The 22,765-nt window shown below is 52.3% G+C and overlaps 1 protein-coding gene across 1 annotated transcript in view; it reads left to right on the plus strand.

The window, feature by feature from the left end:
- Positions 1–22,765, plus strand: part of LOC133070081 (cadherin-23-like) — a 305,887-nt gene that overhangs the window by 125,773 nt on the left and 157,349 nt on the right. The window contains exons 6-8 of the mRNA XM_061161746.1: positions 5,647–5,841; positions 9,453–9,581; positions 18,144–18,222. Coding sequence (XP_061017729.1) covers positions 5,647–5,841; positions 9,453–9,581; positions 18,144–18,222 — 403 coding nt within the window. The remainder of the gene's footprint in view (positions 1–5,646; positions 5,842–9,452; positions 9,582–18,143; positions 18,223–22,765) is intronic.

Genomic DNA, 22,765 nt, shown 5'->3' on the forward strand with positions numbered 1-22,765 from the left:
AATCGGGTGGAGAGGGAGGTGGGAGGGGGGATTGGGATGGGGAATACGTGTAAATCTATTGCTTATTCATGTCAATGGATGACAAAACCCACTGAAAAAATAAATAAATTAATTAATTTAAAAAAAAAAAAAGGGGTGTTGAGAGCCGTGCAGGATCTTGGGCAATCAAATACCTTCCCGAGCACTGACATTTATTTCTTAATTTTTAAATTTACAATTCATCCAAATCTTGCAGTCCAAAACAAACAAACAAAAAAAAAAGGAGTGTCTGGGGACACTTGAAAAGAAGACTGAGCTGACATTCATTCATCCAGGCCTCTCTCCTCTCCCCATGTTACCTCTTGTGTCTTCAGCAGTCATGAGCTTTGCTTTCTGTGGCCCAGCTGTGAGCGTGAAAGGGCCAGATCCTAGCAGGCAAGAGGCAGGGTGAACCTGGGGTGAGGTTTGCAGTGAGGAGGCCTTGCCCATGACTGGATGCATCCTGAGCGGACCAGGTTGGCAAGGAGCTGGAATGAGCAAGTGGTACTCACAGAAAGAACAGCATGGACTGTGTCTCAAGACCACAGCCAAGGACAGGAGGGGAGGGCCAGACAGGTTCTGTGAAGGCTGGGGCCGGGGAGGCCCTCAGAGCCCTCATCTCTGCTTTTCTGCTTCACCAGTGCCCCATTCTCACTGCAGACGGGCTTCCTCTGCAACTCTGTTTCTGTGGCTTCTCTGCGACTTTGAGCCTGTCATGGTACCCACTCTACCCCAACCAGGTAGCAGGAATCTTTTTTTCAAGCTCCTATGAAAAGTTGCTTTAATTTACAAGGACCCATCTGATTGGCCTGCTTGAGTCAGGTATTTACCCCAGACCAATCGCATGTGGCCTGGGTCTGAAGTCACTTGGCACTAACACGACTGCCTAGATCCATCCCTTTGGTAAAAAGAGCATCTCTGTTTGGAAGGAGGGTGGGCCAGGATGCAGTGGGTAGTGTCTCTGGGTAGAGTAAGTAAAGCACTTGAGTTAAGACAGCTGATTTCCAGTCACAGCTCTGCCATTAAGCATGTGTGAGACAGAAAGCTTGGAAGTGCGTCCTCTCACTTTTCCCATCTAAAAAATGGGGAAACTAGGCTGGATAATCTCCAAGGTGCCTTCTAGTTTCTACGTTCAAGCCATCTTCTCCCTGAGTGGTGCGTGGTCAGGCCTGGCCTCCGTGCTCAGGAGCTCCTTGGCCTCCAGGAACCCCTCCCAACTCTCCCTCGGATCCCACCCCTCATTTACATTCTCCAAACCCACCCTGGAGGGTCTTCAGAGGTTCTCCCATCCTGCCTGCAGCAGCCGTGAACCCGTCAACAGAGGTGTTCTCTTCCTGAATTCTGGTCTACCCATTTGTCTAAATTTGTGATGAAGAGATCAGCTGTTTACCCTGTTTCTAATCCCCCCACACCACTTTAAATAGGCTCATCTCATGCCACCTGTGATGGTACTTTATTACCACCATAATAATGGCAGTGACCATTTATGAGTATCGCTCAGTATTGCCATGTGCCTGGCTCAGTGAGAGGTTTTTTCCCCACACCTTAGGTCATATAAAAGTTTCTCACTACCCCAGGACATATAGGTAGTGTTAACAGCTCCACTTTTACATTTTCCTTTACATAGGGAAACTGAGACCAAAATAATAAATTTAACAGCACATGTCCGAGGTCTCCAACCAACAAGTGAAAAGGCTGGGACTCAAACTTAGGAGGTCTGACTCAGAGCCCACACTCCGAGCACCAAGTGTATACTGCCTGTGGTGTACTTGAAAATCCAGGTGTGCCTGGCCCCAGGGAGGAAATCTGCTTGCGTTGAGTATCAACCTGTGTACGTATCTGATGTTTCTGTGAACCAGTAGCTGGGTGCTCCAAGAATCCCCCAGTGTATGCGCTGGTGAGAGTCCCCTTCCCCCCATTTCCCTGGTAGAACTTGGCACCCAGGATTGGAAATGCAGGAGGTCAGCATTCTTTCCCCTCCAGTGGCCTGTCCCTTCTAAGTATATGAACGGCTCCTTGTCAGGCCTATTTAAAACCTTTTCTAAGTTATGCAGAAGTTAAATGGATTTTCACTGCAGGGCATGAAACATAATCCAAGAAGGTCAGACACAGGACCATCCCTTCCTTTCCCCCTTTTCCTGTCTTCTTGGAGCTTGCTCTTAAATCCTCTGATCAGATGCTCAGAGAGCCTTCGCCCCAGACTATGCAGTATGGATGAGTGAAATGTCCTTTCCTCCCCGAGGCATGGGGCTGGAGAGCTGACATTCTCGTGGGAGCCGTCTCTCTCCTCTGGGCGCTGGCTCTATGTGGGGTGTGCTCTGAAGTGCTGTCCAGCTGCCTCACTGGGGGCTGGCCGCCCTGAAATCAGAACATGTCTATCCCTCTGTGGCAAGAGCTACAGGCTGCAATGGCATGCTTTGCTTTGGAGCTTGGGGCTGACACTGGCACTCCTGCGATATGTATGTTGGATGTAGAGAGGGGGAGGAGGGAAGAGAGAGAGAAAGAGCTGTAGGTTAGCGGAGAACCTCATAAAGATCTCCTCCAGACCAGTCTCCTGTGGTTGGCATGTTGGGATGGAGGCTGGCATTGCTGAGCCCAGCGCCTGGGGAGTTCAGTTTCTGGGGCTTTGAACGTGTGGCTTGGGGTAGATCCTTTGCAGAGTGCCTGTATCTGTCAGGGTCCCCCAGGAAACAGTTCATCTCGGATAGTTCCAATAAAGGCATTTCAGTGAAGAGACAGCTTCCAGAGGGGGTGCAGGGCTAGAGCGACACTAAGGGATATTGAGGCTCCAAGAACTAGCAACACAGGGAAGTTCTTTATACTCTAGTACTGGAGGGGCAAGTGGAAGGGCTGGAGCCACTGAAATCTGGGGCTGGAGAAGAGGGGCTGCTGGGGTGTAGCTGGAGGGACTGGGAAAGTAATACCTCAAACCCTTTCTCCTCCTTCCTCCTCCCCAGACTCTGAGCTCATACCAGCCCCTCCCATTGGCAGCCTGGGAATGCAGTGCAGAGGCCACCCTGGACTGGGGAGGCGGGCAGGGGTGGGTCATGGCAGAGAAGGGCACTCGGTGGGTCTGGGGACCGCAGACAGGGAATGTCCAGTGCAGTATCATTAGTAGTCATGGTGCTTCTTTATGCCTCCCTGCCCTACCCTTGAAGATGTTCTTGTCTGCCACCCTCTAGAAGGCATTCAGACAATAAAATCACAACTGCTATCTTCTAAGCACTTAATATATGCTGGGAAGTTTATACTCAGGAGCTCGTGTACTCTTCACATTAACTGTATGAAATATTATTAACTTTGATGCACAGAAAGGGGATTAAGGATCAGAGAGATGAAGTAACTAGCCCAAAGACACACAGTAAGACTTGGGTTCCAGCAGAAGTCTGTTCATCCCTGAAATCTAGCACTTGTCCCCTCTGCCCCTTTGTACACTTGAACACTTTCCCTCTTTCGGAGAGAAAGAGAGCATCTGTTTTGCAAGCCACTGAGCTGGGTAGGGCAGACCTCGCAAAGGCAAAGCAGGTCCAGGAACTCAGAAGTGTAAGGGAGTGTGCTGATTTGGAGAAGTACAAATAGCTCTACCTGCCAGGAAATAGTAAACTGATAAGAAAAGATATTGCACATGATCTTAGCCAAAAGGCTAGGATATGATACCTGCCAGGAAATAAAGAACAAGAAGATAAGACCTCACCATGAGACTTGTGTCCTATGCAGAGGAGCATGGAGTGTCAGGGATTGGATGGAGGAGAGGGGTCTTACCTGTCTGCCCCTGTCTTCAGCGTGGGTTGGAAAAGGATAGGATGTAAGCCTGTCCATTCAGGTGGACACTTGCCTGGTGATGGGGGATGGGCAGCACACTCAGAGAGAAACAATGGCAACTCGGTGGCTTTGTCCTCTGGAGGCCCTTTCCAGCCCGATTAGAGATCTTACAGCGAACACACGTGCCTCCAGCAGACAGCCCTGGGGAAGGGCTTCCAGTGTGCCTGAGACTGGTCTTCAAAGAGAGAAGCTTCTCAGGTCATGGGCAGCAGCACAGAGATGGGCAGCTGTGTGATGCCTTCCCTGAAAGGAGCCCTGCAGGTGTCAGAAGGTACTCAGTCGTCATCCCAGTGTAAAAAGATCACACAGGAATGTTGTCTCAGCCCTCAGGGAGCTTTCAGGTCAATCCCACACTCCGGGCTAGAGGGTACCACACTGGCAGGTGACCTCAGCACTGTGTGGAAGACAGGGAAAAAAACTGCCATCAAGGTTTACAGAAGTGTTTAGAAAAGAGCTAAGAGATAGGCTTAGAATGAACTATACCTGAATTTAGGGTCTTCTTTGCCACTGCCTAGCTGTGTGACTTGGGTGAGTTACTTAACCTATCTGAGCCTTGGCTTCCTTTTTGAAAGAGGGATCATAGCAAGCACCTAGAAAGCTACTTGTTACAGAGCTGATGGGTGCAGCTCACAGCACAGATGTGGCACAGCAGTCAGTGAGTGGGAGCAGGGATTGTTTCTTCCTGCCTCTGGGCAGAGCCTCCTTAGGTGGCCTATCTTCTGACGTGTCCAGAGCTCACTGAGTCAGAAGTAAATTTACTCACACAGAATTTTGCAGATGTGGCTTACCTGCCAAGCATTGTGGTGGGCACGACCGTGATGAGAGCTGACAGTTGGGCAGAGGATGCAAATAGATACTTAGAATACAATGTGCTAAGATGCTGTCATAGAGATTCGTTCATGTCTTCATAAAGGATGCTTACTGGACACCTGCCATGTGGCAGGCACCTGCTGGGCCAGGCAGATAGAGCTCTATGGCTTCTATGGAGCACGTGTGCAATGAGAGACAGGTACTGACTGGGGAATTACAGAGGACCTGTGGGTGGTGAAACATTCCAGGGTGCTACGGGACCCTGAATATAATAGTGGCAGGGGTTGGGAGCATGGTAGGGGCTGACCTGCCTTAAGGGTTTGGAAGGCTTCCATGAGGAAGTAACATTTAACCAGAAACCCCAAATCAGAAAGGGGCAGGGGTCTATCTATATACACAGTGTGTAGCAAAGGGTATCATGGAAGGCTCCCAGGAGGTGGTGACATTTGAGCAGGCTTTGTGGGCCTCTCTGGTTACAGGCTGCCATGGCCCAAGGATGTTATGTGGATGCCCCACCCCTAGGCAAGCCAGGAAATCTCTGTGGGCCAGCCCCACCCCAGAATCTATGCCACCTCCCCATATCACACATCTCCCAGCTCCCTGTCCTTGGAACCTCCCAACACACAGTCTCCTGGCTGCCCTCCAGAGCAGCCCGTGCCTGAGGCTTGGGCAGCCAAGGGGCACCTAACAGAGAAAACAGAACTGCCAAGAAGCAGGGGTTTGGGGACCAAAAGGCCCTCATCCGGAACTTCAGGATAAGCAGATCATCTTTGGAACTGGTGCTATTACAGCCACCAGGAGGCCATCAAAAAAATGGAGAAAAAAATAGATATAGCATTTTAAATTCCTGTGAACCCTTTTAGAATAAAAATGACAAAGCCGCAGGTCTGGTTGGCTGGAGGGACGTGGTTAATGGGCTTTGGGGGAATAGTCACTGATGGAGGCAGCTGCTCCAAGCTCCAGCTCACCCTTTTATTTGCTTTGTTTCACCCCCAGAACACACCGGTGGGGACGCCCATTTTCATTGTGAACGCCACAGACCCTGACCTGGGTGCAGGCGGCAGCGTCCTCTACTCCTTCCAGCCCCCCTCCCAGTTCTTTGCCATCGACAGCGCACGCGGCATCGTCACAGTGATCCGGGAGCTGGACTACGAGACCACGCAGGCCTACCAGCTCACCGTCAACGCCACAGTGAGTTCCTGCGCCGGCGGCCCAGGCAGCCAGATGTCAGCCTCCTTCTTCACTCAGAGAGGGCACAGGATGTCAGCCTCCTTCCCTGCTAGGCAAGGCTTATAATGGTGTTGCTGATGATCATAATAATGATAACAACAGCTGATGTTCCTGAGGGTCCGTGCTATGTCCCTGGTGCTGTGGGGAGCACTCGAATGGATTGTCTCCTTTAAACCTCACAACAATGCTGTGGCATAAATATTAAGTTACCCATTTTACAGATGAGGAAATCGAGGCACAAGAGCAATTCAGTGACTTGCTCACAGACTCCACCACCTGCACTGGTAACCCCATGGGTCATGCCTAGTGCAGGATGTCATCTCGCTCTGGGACACAAGACAGAGGTGTCAGTCCAGCTGTGTCCTGACACCACCCAGCATGCAGGAGTCAGAGAGTCCGGGCATCCTGGCCACTGCGCTAGAGCGGTAATACTTACACAGAATGGAACACCCATGTGCCAAGCACTATGCTTGGGTCCTGGGAATTCCAAGATGCATTAGTCAGGAGAGGGAAGTTCAAGAGGAATAATTATCCTATTTTATAGCTGACACCGTTGAGACACAAACCGATGAGTGCTGGGCAGCAAGAACCCAAGCCTGAGTTGTCCAGTGCCCCATGGTCAGGAGTCTTCAAATTTCCAGAACATCATAGATGCTTGGCCTCTGTCACCAGCCGTTGCAGAGGGGCTGGAGGACAGGCAGGCCGTGGCCTCAGTAGGGTTCTCTCCTTGTACGCCCCTCTTCCCTGCTCTTGGCCACAGCCTCCAGGCGCAGCTAGAGCCTTTAGCTGGCAGCTAGGCGAAAGCTGGCCTGTTGGTCCTTAGACTTCTGTTTACAAAGCTTAGGCCAACTGTTAAACAAATCACCTGAGTCCCTCTTGAGCCTCTGGGACTCTTTAGCCTGACCCACAGCATCCACCACCTGGCCCCGTGTCACTGCAGGGGGGCTGCCAGTAGCTCTGTGGGCTCTACTTGGCAGATCATGGAGCTCAGATCCCAGGGGAAGACACACTGCATTGGGGCCAGGGGCCAGTTTGAAATATGAGGTACCCCCAGGATTGGACAAGATCCAGAGAGGCCCCCCAAACCAAGAAATGCAAACTTTTTCTTTCATACCTGGTCCAGGGACCCTGGGGAAGCCACTGCAGATGATACTCATGTTCTTGCCTTCTCCCCTGATTAAGTGTTGGTTGCCTGGGAGGACATGTGTGCTGCTATTTGTGAAACTGACTTCTGGGATCAAGGGGACTTGAAAGACCGGAATCCACTTTTGGGGCACATCTGTATCCTTCCGCACACACTTGCATACTCACTTAAGATGGTGCCCCTCCCACCACTCTCCATTTGCTTACACTGGGGTCCAGAAATGCACAGATGCTTGCTCTCTTTTTCACTGTGAACTTGTCCCTGTGGGATATTTCCCATCTACAGTGAAAATGGCTTCAGGCTGGGCCAGTGGTGAAGAGAGCAGAGCCAGGCATAGGCACACATCTGGGTGGCCGGGCCTGTCGAGAGGCCTGGGCTCAAGCTGGGGTGGTGAATGTGCTTAAATTGCCATTAATCTACCAGCGATCAGGCCTTGAAGCAGTGGGACAGGAGGGGCCCTAGATCTAACTCCCTTAGGTCTTGGTGGCTCCCCCACCTGATGCACAAGTCCCTCTCAGGGCTGGCACTGTGCCCTTGGCCGCTGGGCATCTCCCCAAGGAGATTTTCCCATGTGGCATCGCAGGGAGCATGTGGGTCCCCAGCCTCTGCTGGGTGGGTGGTGGGTGGGAAAATATGCAACTCCCCTGGGAACAAGTTGCTGAGACCTGTAGGCGCCAGAGTGACAGCTGGAAACCTGGCCAGGTGCCTGCCTGCCAGATGTGCCCACTGCCATCCCCTTTCCCCAGCCATGGGGTCCAGGGTGGGCTCTCTGGGGGCATTTGTGACAGAGGCAGGGCTGCAGCCACAGGTGTGGGACAGGAAGGGCAGGTACCAGACTGGACAAAGCCAGCTGCCCACAGAAGCCTGGTAAGAGCAAATCATAACCATTGGCATCTCCAGCGCCAGAGGTCAAGGCCTTCCTGACGGGCCTCCCGCTCTGGCCCTGTCTGCCTGATGCCTGTGCCGGTCCCTAGATGAGAGCTCTCACCACTCTCCAGGGTGGTCCCTGAGCCTGGGCTGTGGGCCCCATCATCTTGGAGGCTGGGAGGCTATCTCCACTGTGGTTTGGAGGAACACAGCTCCTCCTGCCTCCAGACTCTCCCTTCCCTTGCTGCAGCCATGACCCATCCTCAAAGCCTCTCTTCCGTCTCGCTGGCTGCCCCCAAGGCCTCTTTAGGACAACCAGCTCTTCCTTCTCCTTGAAGGCTCAGCATCTGTCTCTGGAGGGCAGGAGCAGGCACTGGGCTTGTAATGGGGGGACTGCATTACAATTGCATCATTCACATCATCCCAGACAGACCAAGGGAGATCTAACCCAAGGACAGCCACTTCTCCAGTCCAGAGCATAGAATTTACTCTCACAGAAGAGGAAGTCGAGACTCCAAAAGAGGAGATAACTTATTTGAGGTGACTTAGCAAGTCAGCAACTGGGCTGAGGTTAGGGCCTCAGATCAAGACAGATCAAGTCAAAATGACTTGAGTTGAGTCCTGGCTACACACTTATCAGCTGTATGACTCAGGGCAAGTTACTTAACCTCTCTGAGTCTGTTGAACTGAAATAACTGAAAATACAAAAGGGAATGAAGTGTCTAGTACAGTGCCTGGTATATAATCTACTTAGCATGTAGTTTCTATTCTTCTTGGCTATTGTTATTCAGTAGCAGCAACTATTTCATATTTAGGGTAATAGAAGATGGGTTTTGGCTTTTCTTTCTTGGTGAGCTTTTATAGGACTACATTTCCAACTATGAGGGTTTAAACATTGTCTGCTTGGCCACATGGCCTGCACGGCCTCTCAAGATTCCTTCCCAGAGTCCCCCAAATGTCACAGGCCCTGGAGCTCCCCCTACTGGTTCTACCAGCAAAGTTGCTTGACTAGTCAACCCAGTGTGCAGGGCAGGGATGCAGGGCCCAGACTAGCCCCCTCTGCATCAAAGGATTTTTCTTCTGAGGAACTCTCCCATCCTAGTCAATTCCTTTGCTGTCCCTGGAAGAGAGGGTGCAGGAAGTAGGCATGGAGGGAGCAGTGGCCCCCAGGCTGAATCCAAAGAAGGAGCTAAGGGCAGCACCATTGCTTTATCCCAAGCCAATCACCCCGCCCACCAGAGGTCACACTGGTCAAGCCTGGGGGTGGGGGGCGGGGGGCAGAGATGTGGCTCTGCCCCAGCCCTGCTTTGTGACCAGGATACGCCACCTTCCACTGGGCCTTGGGGGCCCTGTTCGTGTTTTCCTGCACAGGTCAGAGATCCCTGAGGGTTCTTAGAGTTTCTGAGCTCTGTGTGCTAATGTCCTTCCCTGTGGGAGTGGAGGAGTACACGTGTACATATGTGCACACATGTTTGTGCACACGAGTGTTGTGCATGTGTATCCATGTGTGTCCTTGTCCATATCACTTAACCTAAGCTGATGTATTCTTTGTCCTTCTAAGGATCAAGATAAGACCAGGCCTCTGTCTACCCTGGCCAACTTGGCCATCATCATCACAGACGTCCAGGACATGGACCCCATCTTCATCAACCTGCCTTACAGTACCAACATCTACGAGCATTCTCCTCCGGTAAGACCCTCCCCCGCCCTGTGAGACTTCCCTCTGCACTTTCAGTGGGCATGGAGGCCCTGTTTGGTGGGATGGGCTCTTTGGTGTTTCTGACTCCCACATGCCTGGCAGTGATGGGTGTCCCAGCACAGTGAAAACCCAACCCCCTCTTGTACCCCACCTCCTCGCTCTCTCACTTCATCCCCAGAACTCTCCAAGGGACAGAGAGCAGAGATTGGCTAGTGCAAGTGAAGGGCAGCAGTTCAGAAAGCTTCATGTGGGGTGATGGGGAATGGGGATGCCCGTGGAAAATCCAGCCTGAGCTAGAGTGAATCTGGACTCAGCCAGGCTCACCAAAACATCAGTGGGGCTCAGCCACACCCACCATGGGTCAGCTGGTCAATCCGCCTCTCTTGGCCAGCCAACACTGCCCGAGATGGTGGCCACTTACTATCTGCCCCTCGGACTCTCTCAGGCTTGGTTCCTCCCTGAGAACTCACAGCTCCTGCTGCCCCTTCTAGCTGCCCAGACTTTGGGTTTCTCAAGGCCATGTGTTCAAGAGAGGTACCTGATTGGCTGTGGTCGGATTTTGTGCCGTGTCACAAGATAACAGGTTGCCAGCCAGCCTGGAGATTGACTGCCCATGGGCCCTGTGTCCACTGCGGTCCAGTTGACTGTGAGACAAAGCATACTGCTGCCCCTAGGCAGGGGCTCTGGGTAGGCAGCTTTGCCCGGCTGTGGGTCAAGCAGGCAGTGCTCTGCATCCCATTTCCGGTAGCCAGCCGTGCTTATGTGTGGACTGGAATAGATCACCCGCTCTGGGCTGATAAATTAGGAAGGCGGCTCCTCTAGGCAGACACAACCCCTGAACACGCAGGGGAGCAGCTCTATGGAAAGAGAACTGTGCCTCTCCTTCTATAGGAACTCAATGTCCTTAGGGGAAGGAAACAGCTTTGAGAGCAAAGCAGGGTGCCCACCTGATCATGTGGCTATTCAGGACCCCACCTGCATGTCTGCACAGCTCACAGGTTTGGGTGCAAGTGAGAGGCAGGTTTCCCTGACCAGATTGCAGGCTGTGCTCCTGGACCACCACAGACTAGGAAGCCTGACCCCAAGTTTGGTAATGTGGTCTCTCCTGACTGTTGGCCTCTTCCAAGCACCACGCTGTAGACTCCAGATGTGAGAGTGAAGCCACTTCCTTTTTGGGGCCACTTGCGGGCTGGAGGGTCTGACGAGCAAGGTGGCCTCCTGTTGCTGGTGTCAGAAGCTGCTTTGAGAGCAGAGGGGGACATCTAAATGTCCCCACTCCAACCCTTTCTTTCTGAGTGGTCCATAGACAGCAGGAGTTTAGACTTCTGAGACTGAACTCCACCTCCCCCAAAACCTCTTTGCCAATAAACCCACATATTCTCAGCCCTGACCTTTTAGATGAGGTGGGTCCTCCCATCTGTCCTCAGCCTCTGGCCATCCTTTCTTAGCGCTCAGTGCTCCTACACGGTACTCTCACCCTTGGCTTCTCTCCTGGCCTGCAAGAATAGTACAGCAGGAATGGGGTCTGGTGTGGGCATAGCACACCGTGGGTGCTCAGGAGGTCATTGTGGAATGAATGAATGCATGAATAAATGAATGAACAAATGCTCACTACTCAGGCCAGCTCTCTTACTATCCTGTCATCCTCATCACACCTTGTGATTGCTCTACCCACCAATCCAAAATCCACCCATCTGTTGGTTCCCAACTCACTGACGACCTTTCTTGGAATTCTTTTCCTGGTTTCATCCTCACTGGCCCACCCAGTAGAGCCATCTTTCTCTCCTCATCTCTGCTGGAGTTCCCTGTCCTTTGGCTGCATGATCTCCTCTGAATTGTAGCCACACCTGTAACATTCACTGATGTGTAAGTGGGTTACTCTGGGGCTCCTGGTCATCAGGGTGATTGAGTCTTTGGGTCTCAAACCAGGGCCTCCCAGGGCTTTGTGCCCAGGGTCGAATGCAGGAAATACAGGCAGAGCCAACTTGTAGATCGAAGTGAGGATGTGATGGTGGCTCAGCAGCTGGAGGGTCTCAGAACAGGTCCCTGTACTACCAAGCGCTTGCTTGGCCAGATCACACAACATCCAGACCTCTTCCTCCTTGTCTCAGTAGTGGTTGAGACCACTTGGCCTGATGGTTTTAGGGACTAGAGCACCTAGTAGTGCTAGCGTCAGCAGATATTAGAATGCGGTGGTTTTGTGTTTGGATTGGGTTGGGAGGTCCTAGCTTTAGCCTCATCTCAGAGTCTCAGTGGTCAGCAAGAAGGGTGTTGGGGAGAGTGTCCTCTGAGACCCTTCAGTTTGTCTCGCCTCTCCCAGCATCCCTGTATTGTAGCAGAGTAATACTAAATCAAACTATTACTACAGGTGTTTTTTTCAGATCTCAGGTTTCTGAGTCCGCCTGGCCATTCATTCTATTTTTCATTCGTTCACTCATCCTCTAGATGTTTATGAAGTCCCGGTGGTGTGCAGGGTCCTGTGCTAAGCCAGCCCCTCTCCTTCCCAGAAGACTCCACAAGCCCTGCTAGGACGACTCCTCAGGACAGACAGACAGGCCTTGTTCCCCTTGGCCTCAGCCCTCCTTATGCTCAGTTTCTTGGCATCGGATATGGTTCTTTCTCAGGATGAGGGACCTTGATATCTCTTTGCCTTGCCACGGTTGTCCCTTTGGCTCCACAAGTCCACTGAAGTCCACGTCTGGGGGACTCCCAAAGAGCAGGTCTGAATCCCGCTTTTGTGTGGTGACCAGGCTCGGGCAAGCCAGACAAGGAAGTAAGTTGGGGGGTTCGGTCTCTCCCAGCACCCACAGAATCACCTCCACGTCCACACACCTCTGCTCTTCCTCCCTGCCTCCAGATCTGAAAGTTTACCTCGCCTCTTGCACAGTTTCCCATACACCCTAAGCCTGATTTTTCCAGGCTTCTAATCGGTTTCCGTGCCTTGATCCAGGCCTTCCATGTCCCTTTAGAGTGTGGAAGCCGGATTTAATGCAGCACTTCCCAGGCTGGGCCAGGGCTGAGGAGCACCAAGGCCTGATTAGTCCCCCAAGGCCAGAGGCCCCAGGCGTCCCCCATCCCCAGCCCTGCCTCTGCTGGCCCGGGGGCCTGCGTCCAGACCCTCGCCCACTCCACCTCACGCCCCCTCTTTATCTGCAGCTCCCAGCATGTATGCCTCCCTCTATCAGTGTATCAGGCCAGCATGCCTCATCTAAAGTGTATATATTACCTAATAAAATCCTTCTTATTTGGGATTATTGCATCAAATTTTAATTTCCTCACTCGAGCAGCAGCATGTCGGCCTGCCCGTCAGTGAAGGACCGATAGAAGGTGAAAAGAGCGGATAAACTGCACAAATTACTGCCAGCCGATGCCTATCAGCCCTTTGACTGGAATTGACTGGAATTAAGAACTGAGAAATAGGATTTTCTGCCTCAGAATCTGCTGTGGCAGCTCTTGTCGGAAGTCCCCTTCAGCCCCCTCCGGTCTCCTCCCCACCAAGGGCGCCTCCCACTCCCAAAGCAAACTGCACGTTGGCCTTTCAAGTCCTTAATCCTGTCATGGAAAGGGGGAGGGGCTGGGCCAGCAGAGAAAGAAGTGGACAGCCCCCACCACCAAGCCTCCAGCTTCAGCCAGTCTCCTGGCCAGCTTCTTTGGAAAGAGGCAGCCACAGAAGGGAGGGTCGTGTTCCTTCTAGAGAAATCCCAGCTCCTCTTGACTCTGTCCCGACTTCACTGCTGGTTCCCAAGCCTCAGAGGCTGGGGCTGCCTGGCAACCCACCCCCACTCACCAGAGCTTGGGACTCTAAGCAAATCCCTGAATCCTTGAGCCATAATCTCTCTACTTGTACCCTCACTATGAGGACAAAACAGAGGACCCATGCGGGGGCCCAGCACAGTGCTTGGTGCACAGTAGGTCCTCAACTAATGCCAGGTCTCCCTGTGAGAGCCCAGCTGTTCTCTCTATGGAATGGCCAGAAACCCCCTTACCTCCAGCGTAAGGTTGATTAACCTGGGTCCTGGGAAGTCTGCATTTGCTGAAATTGTTTGGAACATCACATTGTGTGCATCGTCTGGGAAGAGGTGTCTTAGCTTTCATCAGAAGCACATGGAGGTTCCAGGCCCCAGAGAATAGTGACAGTCACTTTTATAGCTTTTTCTGTGCACCCAGTGCTGTTCCAAGCACTCCATGTATCACTTGCTGAGGTGTGGGTGAATGTTTTATACCCATTCATACATTGGGAAAACCAGGCAATGAAAGGTTAAGTAACTCAATCAAAGGGCCCACACCCTGGCAGTCTAATCACAGAGTCAGACGCTTACCCCCCTTGCTGTACTGATCTTCCCACAGGCCCATGTACCTTTAGCCTCTCTGTGGGAAGGCGGGGCATCCTCTTTGCAGTGGGGGTTCTTATGAAGGGAAGAAGCCCCATAGCCAGGTGGGCCCATCTCTAGCCTTTGGGGCCATCTGTTCTCCTGGTCATACTCTGGTGCTCTTTGAACTGGGTTCCCTCTCTAGAGAGCCAGACAGTCAGAGTGCCCCCCCAGGCCCAGGGCGGGCACTTCTCCATCTCCTCATCTTAGGAAGTAAGTTTCAGTATATTGAAAATATAATCACTGAAACTCTGAAACAAGAGCTATGGGCTCCCAGGAGCCCCCATTCCTCCCTGTTAATTCCTTCTCATAACATTTCCCGTCTTTGTGGCTGCACTTGTATTAAAAGCTCAGGGTTTTATTAAAAATGGATTTATTTATCCAAAAAGAGATGAAACCCAAACTTGTCAGGAGCCTTTCAGAGCTCATGTCATAGACACTCAGGCGTGGCTCTTCCGGCCTCCCTGCTCTCTGGTCCTGGCTCGCCGCTGGACCCACTGAGCCCCCACCCACCCAGGGGGACTCCAGGCCACCCAGCTCGGGGCTGCCGACGGGGAGATGCTCACAAGGCCCTGAAAACTGAGGGCTCCCTAGCTGCCGGCTCCCCTATCTGCACAGGCCAGCACTGGCCCCCTTTCAGTCTGCTGAGGCTCACTCTCCTGGGCCCAACCAGCCACACCAGGCCCTGGTTGTTCGCCTGTGGGCATGCAGCTGTCCCCTCAAGGTTCACTATTTGCTTGTTTGTTGTTATGTGATTTTTGGCTGCATAGAGTGGCATGCAGGGTCTTGGTTCCCTGACCAGGGGTTGAACCCACACCCCCTGCAGTGAAAACATGGAGTCTTAACAGCTAGACCACCAGGGAAGACCAAGGCTTATTGTTGAATGACTATCTGGAATGGTGCTTTGGTAGGCACTGGGCCCAGTCGACCTGGCAGTCTGAGCCCTGCCCTCAGCAGGCCCAGTGCAGCCAGAGAACCCACATGCTGGAGCACCCAGCATGGGTGTGAAGCCATGGACTGTGGTCAGACAGGCTGTGAAGCCCTTTCTGGCAGCTGGAGCCTCAGGCCAGAGTCCCATGCTCTCAGGACCTCCTCCTGGGGACATATCCAGGAGGTTTAAGAGGTGACACCAGGAAAAGCCTACCCCCGAAAGGATCCCCCTGGAGTGATGGGGGAGCCCTTTGTGTAGACCCTTCAGATGTAATGCAATGCTTCCCAAATGACCGTCCACGGACTGCTAGGTCCAGGGCTATCAAGATGTTACATGAAAAGAGCCTGTCTGCAGCTCAGAAAGCCTGGGAGAGCAAAGGTTGACGGATCTCTTTATCACTTTGCTACTTTTGGGAGCCTTTACCACATTAAAGCAGGTTGTGCATCTCCAAGGGAGGGATGGGGGGGTATATGTTTCCCCACGTTTGACATGAATTAATACTTATATTAATACTTGTGGCACATAGCCAAAACTTTCATAAATTACAGTTATCATTATTATATTTTTCATATAACCTGTTACAGAGGCAGCATTGTCTGGTGGTCAAGAGCATTTTGGAGCTAAAGTACCTGAACTCAAATCCTGGCTTTCCATTCATTCCTTGCGGTGGGACCTTGTAAAGGCCACCTACCTCATGGCCCTCAGTTTCCTCACCTATAGAATGGAGCTGTCTCCTGGGGTAGTTGTGAGGGTGAAATGAGTTAAGGCATAAGAAGTGCACGTAGCAGCGCCAGGCACAGAGCCAGTGCTGGAGAAGGGCCCCTGCTGCGTGGCTGCTTCACACACTCTGGTACAGCCCAGGTCCTCAGAATCCATTTCAGGAGATACACCTTTAATGGCATCTTTCTCTGACTTTGTAACAGTCTGTTCCCCGCCCTCCCCCCAACCCCCACCAGGGGAATCTAGACAGAGCTCCCGTGGAGGGGTGGAGTTGAGGGGTAAGGTATGAAAGGAAGGAGTCAGGCCTGCTCTCTACACAGCCTCAGCCTCTGTGTTGAGACCATTTCTCTGCAGTAGACGTTTCCTCTGCAACATTCTCACCTTCCTTCAGCCAAGCCTGGGGGTGTTCCGGATTGCCACATACCTGGGCTCAGGAGAGGCCAGAGCAACAGCTGTGTGCGGATAGCACTGCCCTGGGAGGGTGAGGTGGCAGATGCCCCTCCTGTGTCCTGGCACGAAACCAGAAGGAGTCAGGGGTGCACCATGCCCGCCCCAGGGCACTCCCTCCAGGGCAGAGTCCTGAATGTCAGGAACCAGCCTCTCTCCATAGGAGAAGGTGCTCAGATGGGGGTAGAGTCTGCAGCCTGCAGGCTTCAGTCTCTAGCTGATGAATGGCCAATGCTTGAGAGGTGCCAAGGCTATTAGAGACCTTCATCAGACATGCAAATGCCAGGGTTGGTATCTCCCTAGGTGCTGGGTACAGGGCTGTCCTACTTTCCCTCTGTCAGCCATGGGACCTGCAGCCTGGGCCAGAAGCTGGGCAGACAGGGCTGGTGTGATAGGCCCTGCAGAGTAGAGTGAAGCTTTCCCCAGGCTAGGGGGCAACTCAGCAAGTGGTGTTGGTGAAGTTAGGATCCAGCTGTTCATGTGTTCATTTATTCAATGAATTAACTAACCAATTGGTATCTGTGCAGGCTAAGTCGCACAAATTAGTCGTGTCTAACTCTTTGCGATCCTGTAAACTGTAGTCTGCCAGGCGCCTCTGTCCAAGGGTTTCTCCAGGCAAGAATGCTGGAGTGGGTTGCCATGCCCTCCTCCAGAGGATCTTCCCTACCCAGGGATCGAACCCGCGTCTCTTATGTCTCCTGCATTGGCAGGTGATTTCTATACCACTAAGCACCACGTGGGAAGCCCATTGGTATTTGAATGTGTTCATTATATGCTAGCATCTCTTCCTAGAGAGTCTTATACCTCCACAGCCCTGCCAGGGCTGTGTCTTTTGCCTGAAGCACGTTCCTTTTTGTTTTCTCTCTCTGGCAAGCTATTCACTCCTCATTCTTGCATGTGTGCTTAGTCGCTCAGTCGTGTCCAACTCTTTGCGACCCCATGGACTACAGCCCACCAGGCTCCTCTGTCCTTGGGGCTTCTCCAGGCAAGAATACTGGAGTGGGTTGCCATTCCCTCCTTCAGGGGATTTTTCCCAACCCAGGGATCGAACCCACGTCTCCTGCGCTGCAGGCAGATACTTTACTGTCTGAGCCATCAGGGAAGCCCAAGAATCCTGGAGTGGGTAGCCCAGCCCTTCTCCAGGGGTTCCTCCTGACCCAGGAATTGAGCTGGGGTCTCCTGCATTACAGGCAGATTCTTTACCAGCTGAGCTACCAGGGAAACCCCACTCCTCATGACCCACCCTAAATGTCACCGTTTGTGCAGCTCTTTCCTCCTGGTGGGCTTCTATACTTTGGGGTACATTTATGCCTCCAAGAAACCCTGTATCTGTATAGCAGTGTCTGTCCATATGTCCTTGATCCCTTACCACAGATTGTGTGCTCCCCCGAATCCCATCATGGGTATTCCAATCCTGGGCCCTTCTCCCCAGGTGCTGTAGAGAGAATGAATGGGGTGGGAGACGGAGCCGTGGGAGGTAGGAGCTGCCGGTTGCAGTGCTGGATGGGGTATGGTTCAGAGGACCGTGGTGGCCACCACAGTTGTCTTGGTAATCCCTAAAGATACCCACTTTCAGGATTTATGATGCTTTCATTCACAGAATAATTCATCCTTGATGCTCTTCTTTACTCAGGTCCTAGTGAAAACAACATCCCAGGATTTTGTGTTATTCATTTTAAGATGGGGCAAACTGAGACCAGAGGAGTGCAGCAAACTTCTGAGGTCACGCAGCAACTTGATGTGTTCAAGATAGAGACCAGATCTCTTGTCCTCCTGCTGATTGCCCCTCTATCAGTTCTTCCCTGGGTGGTTCATCTGAATGAAGGGAGATGGGGAGCAGAAGAGGGGGTGAGAGCATTAGCAAGGTTGGGCCTCTCCAGCGGACACTGAGGTGTCTGCCTGGGGCCTCAGTGTATATCCCAGGAATGATAGAGGCAGCTAAGGTCTCTGTACTCAGCCCCTACTTCCTAGACTGACCTGAGGTCCCCAGGGGGAGGGAAGCTGTGGGTGTCAGGACAGCTACAAGAAGAACAGCACCTTGGGGCCTGGCCTACCAAACTCAAGTCCTTTCTCTCTCCCACCCAGGGCACAACAGTGCGAATTATCACTGCCATTGACCAGGATAAAGGACGTCCCCGGGGAATTGGCTACACTATCGTCTCAGGTAAGGCCTGGGGTGCCCTAGTGCCCCACCCCTACTCAAGAAGAGCCACTCTAGGAGTGTCAGGCTCTGTGGGTGTGTGGGACAGTAGCATGAGGGGACCTGTCCCCAGGGACAACCCAGGCCAAAGGACTCAGGAAGGAACTGCCTAGATGAAGGAGGGAGGAGCAGGGGAGAAGAGGAGTTCAAGACGGGGGCGGGGGCGGGGGGGTGGCACTTGGGTGATGGTGGGGACAGGAGTGTGCATTGCTCTCCGAGGTCTCAGGCGTCTGCGCACTTTGGGGCTGTGAGCCCAGGTTATTGGTGACTCTTGTCTAACTTGTTTCAGTACGCTGGGTTTTTGTTTGTCGTTACTTGGTGAAAAGATGGCAGTTTTTACATCATTTTAGAACTAATTCAGCTGCAACTTTGGCTGATTTCATGCTCTCTTCACATTTTTTACCATTAGACAGTCACGTTTATCTGGAATGTTGCAGGGAGGCACGTAAGCCCTCCTTTCCCACCTAGGCTCTTGGTTGAGCAGAGCAGTGACTGAGTGCAGAGAAAGTTCTGGTTGGTAGGACCCCTGACTCCACATCCCTGCCTAGAGACTAACAAAGTAGCAGCTCCTTGGCCGTCGTGGGTCTGGGTGGCTTTGGAGCAAGGGGGCTGGTGAGAGGTGCAGGAAAAACTGCTCACTCATACACAGACTCTGGATCAATCTGTCCCTGTTCTCCCACCCCACCCTGGCCTCCCTGCCCAGCCTGCTGGGTGAGTGAAAGGTGAGCCTGGTGCATCTGCGGGGAGGTGAGGGGCTATTTGAAGGCCAAAAGGATCTCAGGTCACTAGGCCAGTGTCCACCCCATTGCCCCTCCCTACCACACTGCCAAGAGAGTAGACTTGGCATTTAGGGGCATTTTCTCCCTAAAGCTCAGGACACCAATGTGTAGTGATCAGGAACATGGATGGAGTCTCTTGAGCATACTCTCTAGGGGTGGATCTCCATACCTCAGTTTCTCATCCATAATATGGGAGCAGTAAGAATGCCTACCTCAGGTGGCTCAAAAATCAGAAGGCTTATTGTATGTAAAGTCTTTAATAAATGTATGTGGGGTATTGATACTTTGTAAGTGTTAACTGTTATTAATGTGCATGTGTGCATGCTTATTGGTTGCTCAGCCGTGTCTGACTCATGGTGATCCCATGGACTCCCACCCTCCAGGCTCCGCTGTCCATGGGATTCTCCAGGCAAGAATGCTGGAGTGGGTAGCCATTCCCTTCTCCAGGGGATCTTCCTGACCCAGGGATCAAACCCAAGTCTCCTGCCTTGCAGGCAGATTCTTTACCATCTGAGCCACCAGGGTCATCTAATAACACCTTCAGGGTGCTGAGGGTTAGGTGGTGGGAGGGAGACCAGTCACATCCTTGGGAATGCAGGAAATCAGGGGTATTGTGGGCTTTCTGTAACCTGCAGCTTCTAGCACAACTGTTAACTGTGCTTCTAAGCCCACGGGACCCTAAGACCCAGGGTGAATGTCAGAGCAGCTCACGTGGTGAGCGGCAGCAACAGCAGTGTGGGTTTGTGCCTGTGCTTCCCCTACCCCTCTTCCTCCCCATTCTCATGCCCAGCACAGGGCTCCACAAGAGTAAAGTCCAATTTGTACTTGTGGAGTGGATGAATGGATGGATGGATAAATGAATTAATGTATGTTACTCTATGGTAATGGGTTTTCAAATTCCATTTTGCCCAAGTATCACCTGGGAGCTCCTACCAAAAAAGCAGAGTCCTTGGCATCCATGAAGGTTCTCATTCTACAGGACTAGGGTGCAGCTCAGGAAAGGTCCTTTCTCCTTGAGCCCCAGAAGCAGCTAGGAAGGGCCATGCTGGTGCTGGTCTCCTTCTTGAGTTTCTCAAATTGGGAAGCAAAACAAGTGCCTCGTGGTAACAAGGGGCTTGTGCTGGAGATCTGAGTGAACACCAGTGAGCCCCAAGGCTGATGGAGTTGGGAACCTAGTAAAAGCTGGCAGCAAGAAGGGGGCACCTGGCTGGGTAGGGGATTGTCTCCTCATCTCATTTTCTCTGGGCTGGTTCTAGACATGCTCTCAGACAGGAGTGGGGAGCAGAGAGTCATGGACAGCGAGAAATTCCTCTCTGATACCAGATGGCCGTCTTCCAAGGCATTAGTCTATTTCCAGTCTGCACTGGGTGCCAAGCCACCAGCCCCAGAACCTCAGGCCCTCTAAAATAGAAATGGCCCCAGCCACCCCTTTCCCCTGGAGCAGGAGGCTGGAAGGCAGAGCTGCTGAGGCTTTGGTATCTGAATGGTGCTCTGGAGCTTACAGTCTGGGGACAATTGCCTGCAGCAGCATCGCATGAAATGGCAACATCCTGTGAAATTTCTAGGGACACACTTTCTTAGGCCAGGTGCAAAAAACAGGATAGGAAGGGAAACCCAGGATATGAAAGTAGAGGTGGGGATGCATGCGAAGGTGGGTGCAGGAGGCAGAAATTTCTGGAAAACCTCGAGCACTTAGCATAGCTTTATAGGATTCCCAGAACAGATGTGCCTTGAGGGCTTTTAGAAAGGATGACAAACGGGTTTTCTCTTACCTGCCAGCTTTGATTGATTGGTAATGGCTGCCTGAAGGGGACCAGGAAGCCAAACAGGTTCAGTGTGGTCTTCAATTGGTAGAGTCTACTGTGGGTGTGGAAATGGAGGGGCAGCACTGGGGCAGCTGTCTGCCGTCCTTGGCGGGGTAGCACTTGGAACACGTTCGCAGGGTGGCCATGACGGTCCTCACTGTAATGGGTATTTGTCACCAGCAACCCCACCCGGATCCTTTTCAGACAGTTTGAGGAAAGGGCAGTCCCCTTTCTTCCCTTCCTATCCTGAGCACCTGGTTTCCCTCCCTGCCCTTCTCCCCAGGCGTGGGCTGGCATGGACCCCTGCGAGCCAACCTCAGCCCAAGTCTAGGCAAGCAGACAGGCAGCAGGGCACACTGCCCAGGGGAGTGTGATTTAACCTCTTCCTACTTCCCTCAGCTAGTCAGTGTAGACACTACTGCAAACAACATTGTCTGCTGAGGGTCTGGCCTTTCATGCCTTCCTCTCCAGTGGTGTTAAGGCCTGGGTGGCTTGACCAGTGCCTGTTTGGCTCAAAACGTGAGAAGGGATGCCCTGGCAGTGCCCCTTCACGCGGACTGTCCCACACTGACCCTGAGTGCCTGGTGGGAGCCTGCCCCAGCTCAGGTGCTCTGGGATCATTTTCATTTGAAAGAAAGGACTGAGGGCCTCAGGGGCTCCCAGAGCCAGGTGTGAGTCCTGCGGGCACTGTGGGCTAGCCCGTCTCTGGGCACCTTAGGAGCCTGGGCAGGTGGTCTGTCTCAGACACAGGCCTGAGCCCACAGTGACGCATGGCACACGGTTAACCCGCCCAGCTCCCTGAGGCCCTGTCCCCTCCAGGCTGTTTATCAGCTCTGCAGCTGGGGGGATTTATGTCCACACACCAGTGCTTTCCCCATTCCTAATGACCCCTCTGTTTTGCCAAGAACAAAGAGGCCTTCAGAGGTAAGTTATGGCTCCTTTGCCATCAATTTGTTCTCAGCCTCTTGTGGCCAAACTACGACCGAAGAATGACAAGGCTGTTTCCCATAGAGGACCTGGCATGGGCCCCATGCTCCCTCAGCCTGTACCTGCCCTGCCACTCACCAAGGGCATCACTTCCTCCAGGGTCTGACCTCCAGAGCTCTGCGGGCTCCTGTCCCCAGTGGTCAGCCTCACCTGTGGTCTGAGCAGAAACCCTCCCCCGCCAGATGGACATAGTCCTGTTTCAAGGGGTGGCTGCACCCCTGCCCAGCAGAGCACCAGACTAGGAGTCCAGAATTGTCAGTTTGAAGCCCAGCAGTGCCACCTACAGCAAGGCATTTGGCCCTCTTCACCCCATATCCCCATCTGTGGAACAGAGATGACAAGTCCCATGCCAGATAAGACAATGCCAGAGAGACCCCAAAGGACCATAAAATATTAAACATTATTAGTTGTTGAAGAAAGTTCAGGACCAGGGGTTCTTGGGACCCTTACTCATTTCCTCCTTCATTCATTTAAGTATAGAGAAGTAAGTGGTTGAGCACGCAGGCTTTAGGGCCATATTCAGGGTGGTGACCACTAGCTGAGCTGCTCAGTATGGTTGCCTTGAAATGTACAGAGCTTTTGAAATGCAGCTGGTCTGATTTGAGATGTGCTAAAAACACACAGGGTTTTGAAGACATAGTATGAAAAATAGATTGTAGAGTATCTCAATAATGCCTTACATAGATGACATGTTAAAATGGTATATTCAATATACTGGGTTAAAGATAGCGTATTATTAAAAGTAATTTTACCTATTTTTTCTTTTAATGTGGCTACTAGAGAATTTCAAATAGCAGGTGTGGCTTGCATTCTGTTTCTGTGGGCTGCTCTATTCCAGAGGTAGACCGCCTTAACTTGCCTTCCACTACCTGTGTAACCTTCTGGGCGTCAGTTCCCCACTCTGTGAAGTGGAGGTAGTTATAGTCCAGGTCTCAC

Source organism: Dama dama, chromosome 15 (assembly GCF_033118175.1).
Source record: "Dama dama isolate Ldn47 chromosome 15, ASM3311817v1, whole genome shotgun sequence".
NCBI classification, from domain to species: domain Eukaryota; kingdom Metazoa; phylum Chordata; class Mammalia; order Artiodactyla; family Cervidae; genus Dama; species Dama dama.